An 18,698-nucleotide genomic window follows, 5' to 3' on the forward strand; every position below is an offset into this window, starting at 1 on the left:
TGTGTGTGTGTGTGTGTGTGTGTGTGTTTATGAGCTCTATGGCACTGAGGTGAGTCAGGTGGCCAGCACAGGACCAGAGGACGCTGGTCATTATGAAGGACATCAACTGTCTCCTCTCTGCTCGCAGCCCTGCTGTCAAACAGAAACTCTGCTGAATGCTTTATGTGACGGAACACAGTCGAGTAAATTATTCAAAGTTGCCACGAACACCACACAGAATAAGACAAGTTACTGGCAGACCAAGCGCTAAATTCACCACTATGTTCAAACACATGGCAGACACATGTTTCATGCACCCTTATTAGAAATATTCTGTTATTGACCTGGAAAAAAAAATGAAGAAAATCTGAATAATTTGTGTTGACTATCTGCGGTCGCACACCTTTCACATGCAACCACTGCATCGAACTAAAACACAAGCCTTGCGTGGAGTCAAGGCTCCGTCTGACACAATCCTCAACCCCTCCAACCCTCCTGCTCCCGCTCCCTCTCAGTTAAATGTGGGCTGACGCCACAGACATAATCCCGTGTACATTTGCAGATCAAACTTGTAGCGATAAGTTTAAGGTTATGAAACGTCTGGTGAGAACGACGGCTCAGCAGCAGCCAGCAGGAAACTCGACACTTTAGGGCTTAGCTCTGTCGCCGACAACAAATCCTTCAAGGTGGCCGAGCGGGCGGGCTGCAAAATTTTTCGCCCAGGAGAGAGGAAGAGGAGGCGGGAATGAGGAGGAGAGGAGGAGAGGAGGAGAGGAGGAGAAGGGGGGAGGAGAGAACCCACTCCCTTCAACCGGCTCCGCTCACCCCAGTTAACCTCTGAAAAACACACACAGCAGCTACAGAATCAACGCGCTGGAGTTGAAGGCTCGAACAATTACTGATTAAGGAACACAATTCATTCAAGTGCGACGTATGATGAGCAGATACCTTTGAGGGAAATGTGCGTCCTAAGAAAATGTGACATCTGACATGTATTTGTGCGCTAATGTGAATGCGTCATGGCCTATGTGAAGCCGGAGAAACTGTAACTGCACATTCTCTGTTGGAGCCTGAGGAATCCCCAGGGCCAAGCTCGAGATTTGTGTGTGTGTGTGTGTGTGTGTGTGTGTGTGTGTGTGTGTGTGTATGTGTGTGTGTGTGTGTGTGTGTGTGTGTGTGTGTGTGTGTGTGTATGTGGTATAAGCATGTACATTGCACTCTATAAGGACTGAGGCAAGAGGAGCCTGCGTTCCCTCCTCTGCCACCTGTTTTACTTCTGGGCTGAAGATGGGAGCATGTTTCCACACTGAAATTGGCAGGCTTAAATATACTCAAAGAGGGTGTCTCTTTGACTGTGTGTGTGTTTGTGTGTGTGTACGAATGACAGAGCGAGGAAACAGACAGCGTGACTCAGGTGCCCTCAGTTACAACCCATTGGTTCTCCTAAAATGCATCATTCATGCCCTCCAGCCAATCCCGGCCTGCCATGTGGTGCCGGCGTCTCATTGGAGGATTGCTATTTAGCAAAGTGCTCTCAGGCGAATGATGGGCAGGGGTAGCCGGGGATGGAGTGAAATGTGGTCCCTGAAAGCAGAGCATTTTTTTTTTGGAGACCGTTTTCAAACGTTATTAGAGGGATCATTGGGTCTTTGCATCAGTTAGAAGGTTATAGCACATAAAACAAGGTGCGCATGAAGTGAAGCCAATTAAAATCCCCAAATAAACGACCCTCCACCCGAAAAATGATTCGACACACGTCAAGCCTCTGCGGAATTTTGCCTTACCGCTGCCCTGTTTACCAGTAAGAAGCATTGCGTGTTTGTATTTCACCAGTGTGCTCTAATGGGTGCTGGATGCGGCTTAGGTGCTGCCAAGGTCAATTACTGCAAAGGTAGAGGCTTTTGGCTGCACCGTATTATTGCTTAAGCACACTCGGGCCAGTAATAGCTACTAACTAAGATTATACAGAGTGCCCATGGCTTGTAAGCCACTAATCCAGTGCCTTGAATGGTTGTGTTCCATATCAAATCTAACCATTTATTTCATCAAGCGGCTGCTTCCATCATCAGCTTTTACTTCACATGAACAACACGTTGAGGTAATTATTATTTTTAGTAATCAATTGCTATTTGCTAAAAGAAAAAAAAAAAAACAGAATTGCCCAAAATTTTTCTAATTCCAACAGGTGCAAAGAACAGAAACCTATCATTATATCTGTATTGTATCAATTAACACGAGGCAACCAATCACAGTGCAGTGTGTACATACTTGATTGTGGAACTGTGAAAAGACAAACGTTAAATTGCTCGGGAGAAAGGTGCAAATCATCTAAGCAGAAAGGCATTTGCACATGGCTATCACTGAATAATTCAGATGTAAACACGCCGTGATGCACGCTCACACACACACACACACACACACACACACACACACACATACACACACATACACACACACACAGAACAGAGGTGTCAAATTAGGTCATCTGGAAAATCAGTTGCTGTATGAGACAGCAAGAAGCTCTCCTACAGGATGATTTGACGATGTGATGTGCAGGTCACCGGGTCAAGCCCGGAGCAGCGTGGAGAGTGTGCTCAGGGGTTTCTAAAAAAAAAAACCCACTCCACTTCGGTGTGAAAACACGACTAATTACTGAGGACATTCTGCTATTTGGTGACCACAAAGCTGACGTGATTTTTTTAAAACATAACAACACAGTAAATAAAACATTACATTAGGAGATTCAGTTCTTTTCCCCCCACTCACAGTTTACTTGGACCTGGACCACAGTGGGAAAGATGTCAGATCCTGAAATAATAAGTCTTCAAGGGATGAGAAGGCAGAATAAATATATTTGCTGCAGCGCAGGAAGAATGACTGGAATATCCACTTTGGAACAGGCTGTCCTGCCTTCTGTGGTCTGTTATGCACAGTCTGTGGGGCGCGCGCGCGTGCACACACACACACACATTCTGAAAGCGTTGCCTGGCTACAGACACACACAGGGCGCTGGTAAAGTAGATGCAACCACTCTTTGCTAATAACACCCTTTTATCATTCTTGCACATATGCGCATATTTGCACATGTGCAGGTACACACAGACACGCGGACCATTTCTAGCGGGTGAGACAGAAATGTCAAGACAAGCGTTTAAGGACCGCAGTGTTGTTCACAATTCACTTCAGCAGCACCTACAGTGATGAAAAAAAAGATGAAGACAAGCAGCCTATTGTAAGACCACGGACAATATGGTCATTTCGAGGCATTTGAAATTAACATCAAATAACACTCATTTTGAACACAGGAGGAGCAAGAGAGGGTAACAAGGGACAGGTGAGGAGTGTCTGAGCGCTGCTTTGCAACAGGAAGTGGAGTGAGGAACAGTGCAGCGGTGCAGAAATCAGAGGCATCCAGGGTGGACAGACATGTTGAGGTCAGGACTTGGACATGGGCAGATTTGAGGGACTTTACCTGTGAAGCCCATGAGAGCTCCCTCTCTGGCCTGTCGCCTCAGCCCCTCCACGTCTTTGTAGTCGATGTAGACCAGGTCGATAGCCTGCAGCCCAAATGCTTTGGTCGTCACAACCACCTTCTGCCTCGCGTAAAGGAGCTCGCTGGCATCTTTGGTTCGCGTGGCACCTAGAGGGCAAAATATGAGGCAAACACACACACCATCATGTGGGTCATTTGCTATTTAAGTCTCGGAGGGAGGTGGACGGATGAGTGAGGAAATAAGAAGCGCAGAGGATGGTGGGATGGTGAGGGTGATGATCAGATGAATGAAGGAGCCAAATGAAGCCAGGAAGGGCAATTACACTTTATAAGGTGTGTCAATATCTCCCTCTTATTTTAAGTGTCTCATATCAAACTACACAGTCAAACATGGCAGTTGAATATTTCTTTCCCATTATGATCAGTTTAGCAAACCTCTTCTGACTGTCAGATGAAATGTTTAGAGTTGGCTGATCAATCCAGTTTACTGTGTACATGTGTTTTTATATATATATATATATATATATATATATATATATATATATCTATCTATATATATATATATAAATATATATATCTAAATATATATATATATATAAATAAATAAATATAAAATATGTGTTTCTAGGTAGCTTCATTGCAATCGAATATCATCATATATCAGCAAGAGAATGGATCAGCAGTTCAGCAGCTGTTCATTTCATTTAAAAACACCTATCCACAGGTCAAACTGAATACAAAAAAACTTAGATATTCCAGAGATACAATTAATTTAAACACAGTGATTATCCACAGATCACCTCTTATTTCCAGAGAAAATATTACATTCATAGCCAGTTTTCCTTTCGCGACAGCTGTGCATCTAAAAAGACTGTACTATTCATGAGAGCCTGGTGTTAGAAAGAAATTTAAGAGCTACCTATGCTGGCACAGAAGTCATCAGAGCCAAACACCACGCCGTCATGGTGGAGACCAGCACTGGGAGCAAGTCGACGGATTTCCTCACACACTGCCTGAAAAAAAAAATGTATATGCAGGCTGAGTAACAGGGACACAGATGCAAAGAGTGAGAGAAAAATGTCAGACAGGTGGACAGAAATGCTGCTTAGTAAATATCATTACCCTCCAATAAGCCACAGTTGTTCAAATAATCTGGATTTCTGAACATCCAGTCCAGCCTGAATTCTTACTAACAACTTCCTTTCCACGATGACTAATATTAATGTACCGGCCCACCAAATATGCCCCCTGCAAACACACATACTGTACAGAAATAAAAGCAAATCGACACAGAGTTTTCAATCTCACTCGTTCCAAGACGGATAGCCAAGTCGTGATGAGAATAAAAGGTCAATCCTTTTTAGACTCCAATTCTAAACGCATCAGTACTACTCCGGGTAAACACAAACTGTGTTTTACTTTGTAAGCTCTAGTACGGCTACTTTGTAAGCGGACAACATTAATCACCGACACATAGAGATGTCAGATTTGGGTTTTTTTTTGAGAGAGGTAATGAAATGGCCCGTCTTATTGCTGAGAAAAGACGACTGACCACGAATATTAGGGAACGAGGAAAGTAAAATTGAAGAAAGAAAAAAAAAATCTGGAATGTGATTGTCTGAGTTGAAGAGCGTGAAACAATAAGAATGTGTCTCCTGCTTTTGTTGGCCTCCAAATTAATTTCACCACTAGCTGTGCCACAGCGATTTTTTTTTTTTTCGCCTGCTTGTAACCTGGGGTTCAGTCTGGGCAAAGATACAGGGTGTTCTCAAGGAAGCACACAGACGCACCCCCTGCCATCGAAACACACACACACGCGCGCGCGCGTGCACGCACACACACACACACACACACAGAAAACCACAAACAAACACAGCTACAGAATTAGAGTGGAGGAGTAAAAGACAAATCAAAAGAAGGACGGACAGCTTGTTTCTCCCCAAATGCTCCAAACCATGCCCTTTTCCCCGTGCAGCTGAAGGTCGTGCTGCACTCCAACAGGAACTGCTGTGATGCTTGCCAAAATATCATTAAGAACTTTCTCCACTATGATGATATTAAAACAGTTCTAATTAAAAAATGTCAGCGTGTCTAGAGAGGGATAGGGAGAGACGCACACAGACAGACACAGAGAGGAAACGAAAAAAAGGCTCCAAAGGCTCATTTTGAGAGACTGTCCGAACAGCTTTGAATTCCCTTTCATTTTGGACACGTGGAGCGCACTCAGCTCGCTGACACAGTCTTTAATCTGAAGTGAACAATGGACAAACAGCGAAATGTCTTACGCAGGCAGTTTTTTTTTTTTTTTTTAGGGGGGACTTGTTTGTAATTTACCTTAAAATTGAGCAGGCCCACAGCGGTTTCCACAAAGGTGACCAGGCGAACGGGTTCTGTCAGCGGCCGTCCTTTCAAGTTGTGCTGAAACCTGTCAACAAACTAAACGCACGGGGACATTCTCAGGCACGACTCATTAACAACACCCACTTTTTTCCTGAAGACAGAGAACAATAACCCTCCGAACAATCACAATAAATTAATTTGTTCTCGCTGCTTTGTACAAACACAGTCGGCGCATCCATTAGATGTTTCACACTTTGTTGTGGTGTTTGTTGTTTTTAAAAATACCTCTCAGACTTTGATTAGAATGAAATCCTTTATGTGACATTGTTTCATAATGTGCATAAACTGCTAAAGGAAACATGTTCTGGTGGAATGTATTTCTGTTAAGCAGCTGCCACTCTCAGTGGACTATAACCATCATCAGTTATATAAATGAGAAAAACAGGAAATTCGCTGAGATACTGTGTCAGAGTGAATTTAAAACTGGATGAAGAATGTTCGGCAGTAACAAAAAAGAAAAAGATAATACATAAATGACATGACACATCAATCAAAATCCACTGTCGGGTAAGAGACAGAGGAGAAAAAAAAAAAGAAATCTTAACGTGCAAAGACTCACTTGTGATACGAATCTTGACACCTTTATTACCTGCACTGTTCCCATTTCAGTCCTTATACAGACACACATCTATGAGGGTTCAAATAACGGAGAATGCGAGCACGGGAGAGCAGCAACAAAAGCGGGTGAAATGAAATATTTTACATTATCACCAGGGTTCCCCCTTCGTCTGAAGTCTTCTGCTCTACCTTCTTTCACAGGCTCTGCACAACTACAGCTTGTGCTCCCCTGAGAGCGTGCACGCATGGAAATGTGCGCACGCTCACGAGCACATGCATACACACGGCAAAAAAACAAAACAAAAACAAAGAAGAAACAAAATACCGAAAAAAGGGGAGAAGAAACAAGATTTGGGATGTCTTTGAGTGTGTTTTACTCCAACATTATTCTGTTTTGCACCCCCCCCTCCCTCCCTTCCCTCCGTGGCAGGGAACAGGGAGACTGGAGCAACAATCAGAGTGTGATGTGACACTTTGCTGAGCCCTTTATTCTGCACGACTCCTGCTAATATGCAAGCTCACCTAAGTAGGGCTTTAAAACCAAGTTTAATTCTTTGAAGACCAAAGCATTTCAATTTTTTCCAACAGACCAGTTCACAGCTAGCCCTGGACTGCCAGTGGGGTAGCCCAAATTCCCAAAATCTATCATCTGGAAACACACAAAAGCCCCCTCCGTCAGATATTTCCTTTCAAAGCCAGTCAAAAAAAAAAAAAAGAGAGAAAGAAAAAAAAAAAAGAAGAGGGCGCAAAAGCTCAGAGTAGAAATGTCTAACTCCATGTCCCCCCTTCCTCTCCTTTTTCTCGCTCCCTCTTTGACACGCCGGGAAAAAGACAGATATAAATAACCTCAGGTAGAGCGCTGCTATTTTTCTAAATGAAGAGCAAAATAACCCCCGCGCTTGCACTCACCACTCTTGTTCTCGAAAACTGAAAGAGTGGGCCTCCATTGAAGGATTTTCAAAAAATAGGGGCAATTTTAATCATCTCACCATTCAATCTCAGTTGGATAAATCATATCTGAGAGATTTGCATAAATACAAACCATCAAAGACTTTTCATCTTCAAAGAGGTTTTCAAGACCCAATAGGCTTTGTACTGTAATCATCTGAGGTCACAACCCTGTGGGAGCAAGGCTGCTATGGCAACATAAAAACTAACGCTGGGGGCTTAGCATAATATCCCCCCTCCTTCGCAAAACACAGGAAGGGGTGGGGAGGGGTGTCCGAGAGGGAGTGTGAAAAGAGGGTGTAGATAAACCTATTTCGGTGACAGAGGAAACTAGATAGATACGGGCCGTCGTGGGGGAAACCTGGCTGATATTACACGCGGAGATTACCACCAAGACGCCGCGCCACGCAAAACCCCTGACGAGGCTGAGGCGAGGCTGGGCGCAAGGCTGTTTGGATCCTGCTGGAGGAAAACAAAATGACAGCTCAATGCGACACCGCTGGATAAAGAGCCTCGTAGCCTCTCTGATTACATGTTTCTGCCCTTGTCCTGTACTCTCCTCTTCAGCTATTATACACTTTGAGGGCCTGATTTGCGCCGCATAAGAGCGACTATAGCGCCTGTTCATTGTTCCTCCGGTGCGTAGAGCAAACCATTAGCTGTCAATGGCTCTCAAAACTAGGACACTTTAAGATGGTATTCACTGCTGAATTGGGGAGAAAAGAACAGAAAAGGGAAGAAATAACACCTCTTCCTGCCATTCAGAGCCGCGCTACAAACAAGCCCTCTGACAGTTTTGCCACCCAATCATGAAAAGAGAAGGAGGGAGAGATGGAGCTAGAGAAAGGAGGCTATAGTGGGACAAGTTTCAATTAATTTTCTTCAAAAGGGGGCCAGATTAAATGTTTCCGGCCTGCTGAAGTGTTCATTTCACAGAGGGGAAGCGGAGAAAGGGATGAGGGGAGGGGACAGGAGGAGGAGTAGAGGAGGAGGAGCGGGACAGGGTGCGATTCTTTCAGTCCCACTGCACACCAAATAGTGTGGTGGGCAAAGAATGCACACGGCTCCGAATCTGTGTGAGAATTGTCCTCAGACAAAGGAGGGAGTTACGCCTGTTATAGCCCAATAAGGCCTGTCAGTCACACAAGGGGCTGGGGGAGAGGAGAAAGGCAGAGCTAAAGATTTCCACACAAAGGGAAACAAGCAAGTCCATCTTTTAGCGACAAATCAGTCTGGAGGTTCCTGTGCTAGTATCAATAAAAAAAAAAAAAAAAAAAAAAAAAGGAAAAGGGAGAAAAATAAACAAGTGAGGGGATTTACAACACAGCCTTACACGAGTGGAGACAATCGGATACATGCTTACATAGATGCATGTGTGAGGAGGACACAGAAGAAAGTTGGAGAGACAAAGATGAGATAAGACAAGCAAACGTCAACAGATCAGGGTCCCATCCGGAACTGCTGACTCACACATGCACATGCACAAACACACACTGCAAATCAAATGTGCAAACAGATTCAGTGTTTAATCATAAACTGGCACAAATAATTATAGTAATAATAATCAGAATAATAATTATGATTATCAATATTATCATTATTATTAAATTAACAATAATCATAAAACTGTGTTGCAAAAAAGAGAAATTTATACAGAACAAAACTGACTCCTTAGTTTATTGAGGAAAGGGGAGCCGGCTGAGCTGAGGGAGAGCCTTAGTGAACACCTGTCAGCAATTATACTTGGAAGAAAGAAAAGGCAGCAGGAAATAGACGTGTTCTAATTAAAACCACTAGTTAAAAACTTCCTGCTCCTGCCCCAAGACCATGTCATGTACGAATGTATGGTACACGTGTGCGTGTGTGTGTGTGTGTTATTAACACTCAGGGAAAAGTCACACCCACCTTTCTCTCCTGATAGCTTCTCTCTCTCTCTCTCTCTCTCTCTCTCTCTCTCTCTCCTCAAAAAAAAAATCTTAATCTCTTCTCTTTATCACCAAACCCTGTTCTGAGCGTTTGTGTCTTGACACACTCACGAAAGCTGAAAAAGGGAATTAAGCCTTGAAAGAAACAAAATGCTTCTGTAAACCGCTTGCCTGAAAAAACAAACAGAGCTGAAGCAGTGACAGATTTGAACAGTGAGTGCTTTTTTGAACTGCAGATCAATAAAGCACCTTTGAACTGTATTCAGAAACAAACAGTGACGGGGCAGACAGTAACCTGCTTCCTCCTGGTAAGTGAACCATATGGAGCTGATCAGAAAGGCCTTCATTAATGATGTCACTGTCTCCTGACCTTTCGGGACCTGACATCCGTACAGCGCCCCTTTATAGAGAGCCAGAGGGATGGCCGAGCCCAGACAAACACCTTTTAACTAGAGCACAGGTCCTGTTAGTGTGGACAAATTGCAAACAGTAATTTATAAGAACAACAAGTGGGAATAAGAGTACAAATGTAGATTTAATGAAAGCATAAAAAGCATAAAGGCCTCCAATTTCTGACATCAAATCCATTTATCATACATCTGTGAAGGCTTTTAGTCGGAGAGGTCCGAGATCTTTTAGCGCCAGGCAACTGGATTTGAGGGCTCACTTGATTTTGACTTTGTATCTTTAGACGTCAGTTTGCCATCTTTTCTCATACACTACAACCTCTGGGAAGGCATGTTTAAGAGAACGTAATGCAGGTCTGTGGCATATTTTCATTCATTATAGCTGGCTGGCTGAGTGCTTTCGCTCCGATTAAATTAATACTTTAGCCACAACATGACACCGTTCAAGGCAGTCTCCAGTAAGTTCCGCAGTGGCAGAAGGCACCGTTGTGTTGTTACAGAAAGCTATCGGGCTTCTGAAGTTAATCCGAAGAAATGTCATCCGTTTCTTGAGCGGCAGCCAAGAAAAACACTCCGTCTGTCCCCGAGTCCTGCCACAGGGATCGATTCCCACTTTTACTGGGAAATGGAAAAGTTTGTTATGATTGCTTTGAAGATTCCCGTGGTTTCCTCTTTCTTCATGACTTTGTGGAGGAGCACCACTGTGATTTTTAAAAGAAACCCAGAGGTGAAAGAGAGAAATGTCATGGGAATTTTTAATCTTATTTAGTTCTTGCATGTATTGCAACTTGGTGTTTTGTTTTTTTGTTTCTTTTAAGGATGTGGTTTTGAAAAGATCCCCTTTACATCACTCCATTCAGTCTTTGACGACCTTATGAAGTCTCAAGGAGCTCTTGTAAGGCGGGCAAATATTTGGAGCTTACCCACTGCACCTCCTGTGTGTCCTCCACTTTGGGCAACATGATGGCAGGAGGGAGAACCTCAGCCTGCAGGATGACCTGCAGGTCAGCTTCAGCGAAGCCGCTGGACACAGAGTTCACCCTCACACACTTCTCTGTCCGGCCCAGGTCCAGTTCTGCCAACATCCTGGGAATGGTCTCCCTGGCCTCTGCCTGTAGCACAGCAGAATGAAACACATGCAGAAATCATGACTCATTCATGAAGGAGTTAAGATTCAGAAGGGAACATTTGAAAAGCAAGCATAGTTACCGTGAGAGATGGCTAACTGAGAATAAGCTAAATACACGCATACATAAAAAAAGCTCCACTCAACATTCACCAAAAAAACGACAGCATAAATTGTCGAGGAATGCAGTAAAAATCCAATTTCCTCCGAGGAAATGTCGCTACGTATTTGATATTGACCATTAAGCAGGACCACAAAAATAAACACTGCATTACAGACACCAATAATGTGTGATCAAAGTGGGTGACGGACAAAGCAGACATCTTCTCTCTCCCTTCAGTGCAGTTTTATCTTCCAGTATTCCTCAAATCAACACAGGCTGCACACTCAACTTTGTTCTCTGAATGCAGGCATTGTATAAGCCGAGCAGGAAGAGACATGAGGAGGATGGAAAAATCAAAGGGAAGCCTACAGTCCCAACTTCTATCAGTAACACAGTAGCACACTCCGCTTTATTCAAACCAGATGCTGGGCTTTGAGAGTGGAGAGAAGCAGACGTGGAATGGGGAGAGAAGTCCGGCCAGGGAGAGGAGAGAGGCTCTCTGAGAGAAATGTGGTCTGAGTTAAGCAGCATGAGGAAACGGTAGCTTAGGAGTTGTCAGGTCAGATCAGAGGCTGAGGCCTTGAGTGCTGGTGTGTGTGTGTGTGTGTGTGTGTGTGTGTGTGTGTGTGTGTGTGTGTGTGTGTGTGTGTGTGTGTGTGTGTGAGTGTGTGTCTGGTGGAGATGCTCAAATTGGGAATTTTATTCTTTATTTTTCCAGTTTCCATGTATTCAGAATATAATAAATATATTTCAAAAGAAATATACTCTCAAACTGGTGAAGATGACATAGTATGCAGAAAGGTTTGGGAGATGATTTGTCATTAAATGAACTATGAGCAATTAAAGGGTAACTCCACCAGTTTAAAGTGTGTTTACATGTCTTGGGGAGTCCTACTGCATATGTGAGAGGTAAAGTGTTTTGTGGCTCCAGAGGAAGCTGCATGTGATCTGATAAACTACCTCCAGTAATGTTGCTCATACCCCTTTTCGATCAAGGTAAAGTGCTATTTCTGGGATAGTGTTAGTGCTATTCAAACTCAGTTCAAGCTGTGGCCCTTTGAAGAACCAGTCTGCTTTTCCACTTGCATGAGAGCCACCGTAGAGTTGCATCATTCAGTCGCTGTATACAGCTCCAGTTTCCCAGCATTGTTAGGAATGACTATTTACGAGAGTTGCTCCTGGCTTTGCTTGTCTACTTCGGCATCCAAACATGACTGATCCTCGGACCCCTGTGGCTTTGATTAGTAAAATAAAAATACTTTGAAAGTGTTCTTTATTCTCCAGTGGATGAGCTTGAACACGCTGCAAGTCTTGGTTGTTAAAAATGGTGGTCATAAGCAGTTTTAGGAAGGCGGTGGGTTTTGAAAAAGGAAGGCAAATGTGTAGAATAACACTGGTGATATCTGTGGTTCTGATGGAGCAATTTGAGTGATATCACTGGGAGAAATTTATCAGAATCCCTGCAGCTCTTTCTGGAGCCAAAAAATGGCTTTACACCACTATTTCTAGACATTCAGCAGCACTTTCCGCAACCTGTCAACATAAATTAATGTGTAAAGATTGTGCAGTTACGCTATAAAATATCGCCTTGATGGATGTGGCATCGTGAAATCTCATATTTGATGGAAACTGATCCGAAATGCTTGTGATTTACGGTAAAAAAAAAAAAAAAATAAAAAACAATTCTAAACAGGCTGGTCATTAGTACACATAACACCGAAGTCATGTGGCTGTGCATGAAAGAGAAACTGTGGACAGATACAACACGGAGAGCCCATACATCACACTCTCTTGTAAAAACTAAAGTGGACTACAGTCAACCTCGGTTCAGTTGTGTTAGATCTTATGGGGAGCCCTGAAGGGTCATGGGACAGCTTCTGAGACAAAACAGCCCTTGCTCTGATCTCCTGGAATGCAGAACTGTACTCGATATTATGAACACCCCTCCAGTATCAATAAAATATGGTATCAAAGTACATATCAAAGATTTGCTCGGATTTAATAGGGGTCACGAGCGGGCTGCACTGCTGTGTGTCATCTGTGTCTCCCTTTTGTCTCATTGAATGAGACAAGAGGGATTGTCACACCATATGACGAGTGCACTGTGATCTTTGACTCTTACTCAGATTCTGCTGTAACCTCTCTCTTACTGCCGCTCTCGTAAGCCAACATAGACCCGTAACTGTATCGTGGTAACTTAAAACGGATGGAGCGATTTACACAGCCATAATTTACTCTTCATAAACCTGCTACTTGGTGGATAAAATTCTGGCTGCTCCTCCCCCGGTTCACAGTGACTGGAGAAAACTGATCTGCCAGAATCGCTGGTTGGCTCTTATGGCAGGAGTTACCATTGATCCCTGACCAAACTAAAATAAATAGCAATCCAGGATATGATCAAAAAGCATGGTTTATAACATTCACAGATCAAACTGACTGGAGCCCCAAACTCAGCCTGATATACTAGCAGCCTGCATATATAAAATTCTTTTAATGTAACCAGAGGCCCCTCATGCAAGGATTGTCTCCTGCACTCTTCTCCTTTTGTGGCCATATTTCTGAAACGACGACGCCAGGAATGGCTGAGGAGATGGCCAGGTCACTGTGCGCCAACCTTTCTTTTATCTCCCTTTCCCTCTAAAGCGAGAGAGAGATTATTCTGCCAGACACCTTGACCCCTATGGGTGCCGCTACTCCGAGCTTGAATAAAGCCCTTTGAAAAGGAGATATTTTACATTAATGGACAGCCATCCAACAAGTTGCTTCAAAGCTCCCTCCCCAATCACCTGGTGTCCCATGGAGAGCTCGCCCCGACGTCAGCTCTATCTCCTCTTTGATTCCCTCCATCATCCTCATCATTAGAAGCTGACACACACGAGGCGGGCGGGCGGGCGAGCAGTCGGCCAGGCGGGCAGGGCCGCCGAATGCATAGATGCACACGAGAAGCTTTTCAAGTACAGAGGGGATGACCTTCCAGAGAGCGAGGTCAGCTCCTTAACACGCAGCCTGAGCCTTGACGCTCAGGATCCTACAGAGTGCTGTGTATACGTGACACAGCATGGCCACTGCCTTGTAGACACCACATCAGACTGGAGCTTCCAAAATGATGTGTGTACAGTCCACAGCGGGGACCACCTTCCCGTTCCAGCATCAGATCATGGATGGCCAGCCGCGCCGTCATGCAGCTTGAAACAAGCAACGTCAAGCATCGCCTCTGGACACATTCTGGGTCTAGACTCTAACACTCTGTACTGTCTTTCAATTTGAATTAGATCTCAGCGCTGTAGCAGTGTACTGTATATACTGGATAAGACAAGAGGACAAATAAAGAGCTCATGATATCAAAGCATGATATTAAATATGTATTAAGAAAAGGCATAAGAAGGGTTACAATTATGGCTAGAGTATCAATAGTGTGATAAATAGCAAAAAAACATAAATTGGGGTCATGGACAACATTTAAAAACAAATGGCTGTGTTCATTCTGCAAAAACAACTTGTATGCACATAACTGACAGTGCCTTCAAGCGGTGCTGTGTTTCTTTTTTAATTCTGAAAGTGTGTATGTGTGCTTTCTGTGAAAAGAGTGAGAAATCATGAGTCACAATGAGCCTAGTTGTTTTTTTTCCCATTTTCTTTTCCTTTTGAGAGCTGGCGTTTTGCGTCCTGCTGTGCAACTCACGATGCCATTTAAAATGAGCTGTAGACTATCTCAGGTGAAGGCTGCCTGCCTGAAGTGCGACTGTACACATTTGTTCATCTCTCTTTGTCAGTGTGTGTGTGTGTGTGTGTGTGTGTGCGTGTTAGCAGGTTTTCAAGTCATCGTGGATGGGTTTTGACAAGTGACACGCTGCACTCCAGAAAGCCGAAGCGAGATGACTGACTAATTCAGGCTACGTTGATAACTGAGATGTAGCAGAAGGAGATTCGGGCCTTCACTTCTGTCAGTTGGAGGCACACCGTGTTATCTGTTATCCTGTCAGGGCAGACAACAAGACATAACTAGCAGGATAGAGAAGGGGGGATTTGTAAATCGTGAAACCTGCTTGTCATTGTTGGTCAAACCTGACAGCATGAGGTAGAAAAAAACAGCTAGTTATTACACACTGTTTATTCACTTTAATTAGCCGTGAAAACAACTCATTACAGCTCTTTGGTTACAGTTCATTACAAACTGCATTGCAATGTTTTGGGGGGAAATTAATTCCCAAGGCTACATATCCATTTTGTAGGGGAAAATGGGGAAGGCTCATCATTTAGTATCTTTACAAGATATATAATCTATTCCCTGCATAATTACAATTATTTACTGAGTGTTGCTCATTAGTGATTATGCATCAGTTTTGCTGCCTAATGATTTATGTCTCATTTGCAACTCCCAGCACAGCCACCGCAACCAACAAAGTCCATCTAGACTACTCGCAACAACTAACACAGGAATAATCATGCCTAATTTGTCTCTGCATTAGCCTTCTTTGAAATTAAGGACTGATTTTAAGAGCGTGATTATTGTTAAGGAGTATTATGCAGGATTTGTTAGCTATTTGTGAACACGTTGGCCCCTCCTCCTTAGCTCAATTTGAGGGAGAGAGAGGGAGAGAAAGAGCAGCAGCAGCAGTTGAGCGCGATAGAGAGGGAACGAAAGAGAGGGCGGCATTACCAACAACAAACTTGTGAATCGGAGAATTAAAAAAAAAAAAAAAATGTGATAGTTTCATGGCAATTATATTCTAAAGCACAAATAAGCAAGCCCACACCTCCACAAAACCCTATGGATTTTGGGTAAATGCTAGCAGAGCACAGCTTCTGTCCACTGTTCACCTCCCTGCATTCCACATGGGCGTGTTGGTCAGCCTCATTGTTCGTCAAACAGACACACAGAGCTGTAGTGCTTTATACATAACAGACCAAGAGCGCTGGGCGCTATACACCACTGCCCAATAGTTGATGCCCAGAACGTCCCAAACTAAGCAAAATACTACAAATATGAAAATAATGCAATCAGAAGCCAGTTTCTTTGTAGATAGAGACATCACCACACAGTTCTTGTGGGTCGTAAGTGATGACTGATGGGGATTACCAATGAATGAGTCCAGGGGAAACCATGCATAGTATACCTTTAAAGCATATAGACAATTTACACTTGCCTCTGTTACTGAGCTCTTGAGCCTGCATGGGCTGGAGAGCATCTTTATTTCATGAGTTTATCTGGTATTCCTAAATCTAGGCTGAACTACAAGGGTTCCAAGTTGTCTAATGCAGCACTGGTTGCAAATGTGACTTGAGGCTGGTGAGTCTGTGCCAGAGGGTGATGAGTGATGTAGGAAATCTTGAATTGGTAGAACAAATACCAAGTAATAAATACATAATGAAAAATACATGGCCTAAGGCTGAAGTACAGTTGGCATGAATAATGCACAAGGCCCAACATAACTTGGAACAAAAAACACGAACTTTATGTTTGTTTGTTTTCTAAACTCTAAATATGATCCTGTGAACTGGTAGTTCATCTGGTAAAGTTAACCGCGGTGTGCCCGGGCCAACCAATGCACGTGGAATGGACGCTGAAACAGCAGAGATTATCTGGACCTTCATCAAACCGCAAGGTAAAAATCAGCAACATGGCTTAAACTGATATCCGTGTAAACTAGGAATCTGCAATTCTATCTCTGTTCTCGAGGCAGCACAAATGAGAGAGAAGCTGAACAGTGGGATGGGAAAAAGAATATTTGGAGGGATCAATGTGAGAATGGATTTCTTCCAAACTTTGGGTCATAATCAGTTCATGAGACCAAGGTGCTAATAAGGGTGAAGTTGGGAGAAAAACAAGTTCACATGTGCCTTGAGGCCCCATGTGAAAAGTCTTGACTCGAGGCCTGTACACATGCTGACAGATCAATGCTAAATGTGGTGCTTGTTAAACTTAGTGTTATTCCCATTTTTACACTGAAAACCTTTGCTAGAATAATGTATCAACCTCGAGAGCAACTCACTGTTTTGTTCTTTTTCTTTTATGTTGAACTGTTTTGATATGAGTTTATACAAACAAATGCCCTTTTTCGTCATGTATCATGTTATTTGCTCTAGCAGTCACAGAAGAGGATAACTGGAAAATGGTATTCAGATAGCTAGCTTAACATGCTCTGCTAACCGTACATAAAATTGAGTACATTTCTTAAAAAATCGTAAAGGTTTTTTTTTTTTTGCTTATTTTTTCCCCCTCTTGCGCCAACATCTGCTTCACTCCCTTTCTCCTACTCCTCCCTTCCTTTCATGTTTTCCCCTTCTCGTCACCTTCTCCATCATCACTCCTCCTACCGGGGTTACTCTCCAAGTGTTGCGTTGCGCGGCCCACGTAGCGCGGAGTGGTGCGGGCGGCAGCTCTGCCAGTGAAAACACAGGAGTGTAACAGGATAATGAGAGAGCGAAAGAGGGCCTCTCTGTTCTCTGCGTCTCAGCATTTTCCGATTCCCTCGCTTGGCCTCAGTCCTCACCCTTAACCCGCGGTATCTGGAGCCGCCGCACCAGTGTCAATTTCAAAAGACAATCAAACAACCCCAGAAAGCTGAAATGTAATCTATGATTTATATCAATATCTAAAAAGATTAGAATTCTTTATTATCTTTTAGAATCTTCCTTTAAATCCCTCTACTTTCTTTGTGCTGCGCCCACAGACAAGCCCTCTCCACTGCCAAGGAACGAATGCTAATCACAGCGCTGTCATCACTCTCCTATGTACCCTGACCTCAAGCTCTCCTATCATACCCTCCCGAGGGACTCCAATCGATACCCGACACATGACACTTAGCACACACCCACACATGCACCGTGACAGACAGTGAGGTTTGAAATGAAGGTCTTTCTGATCTGCCCGGGACAGGGCCTATTTTCTGGCTGAGCGGCTCACATCCCGTTTGTGAGTCTTGGCAGCCTGACTGGGAGTTTCTCTCAAGTCTCCCGGGTCCTCTGAGGTGTTGATCGCACGAATATACAAACACACACACGTATATACACGGATGTAAATACACACTAAATACAAATGTTCAGTATTCATAATTCAACTGGCTAACATTATTTCCCAGGAGCTTATTCTGTCAAGGGTTTAGTCATTTGAATCCACTTAAATGTAGAGCAGATCTTTCAGTGTCCTCTGGAATAACACAGTGAGCATTGAACTGGGGTCATGTATCAGTTGACAGTTGGCTGCATAATTTATGTTAAGTTGAAAATCTCTGGTGTCAGACACAGTTCATGCATAGACCGTAGCTCATATATTGACTGCACTACAACCAGATAAAGGTAATAGACCGTAATAATGTCATGCTCTCTACAAGGTGCTGTCTATTCTTCCCTCAGCTGCTCTCACTGCAACCACAAGCATCTGTATCCAGACCTGTGGCTAGCTGTGTTACTGATGGGAAGGACATGGCATAAGGTTAAACAGTTGGGGTAACAGTTTACTTTTAACTACCACATGAAAATATTTCTGATAACAAGTAAATGTGACTTTACCACTCAAAAAAGTCCATTTACAAACATAATAGCAGATGCAATTTAGGCTATAATCTCTGTCCAGGCGAGTGTTTAGGCACTTTTTCAGAATAGTCTCCATCTATACAAACAGGCCTGGAAACCCATATCACCTGAGCATTCACACGCTGGTGTAAACAGGTGGCAGACTGTCTAATCTGCAGTTGGTTGCTTAGTTGCAAAAAATACTACGAATGAAGAACAGCAATGGTGAAAATGTGAGAAAATA

General features: G+C 43.5%; 1 protein-coding gene across 1 annotated transcript in view; it reads right to left on the bottom strand.

The window, feature by feature from the left end:
* The window catches only part of clybl (citrate lyase beta like), a 63,249-nt gene that overhangs the window by 4,324 nt on the left and 40,227 nt on the right, over positions 1–18,698 (bottom strand). The window contains exons 3-6 of the mRNA XM_037110220.1: positions 10,634–10,822; positions 5,807–5,908; positions 4,392–4,485; positions 3,452–3,619 (exon numbers count right to left, since the gene is read on the bottom strand). Of these exons, the coding sequence (XP_036966115.1) occupies positions 3,452–3,619; positions 4,392–4,485; positions 5,807–5,908; positions 10,634–10,822 (553 nt within the window). The remainder of the gene's footprint in view (positions 1–3,451; positions 3,620–4,391; positions 4,486–5,806; positions 5,909–10,633; positions 10,823–18,698) is intronic.

This window comes from Acanthopagrus latus, chromosome 9, assembly GCF_904848185.1.
Source record: "Acanthopagrus latus isolate v.2019 chromosome 9, fAcaLat1.1, whole genome shotgun sequence".
Classification (NCBI taxonomy): domain Eukaryota; kingdom Metazoa; phylum Chordata; class Actinopteri; order Spariformes; family Sparidae; genus Acanthopagrus; species Acanthopagrus latus.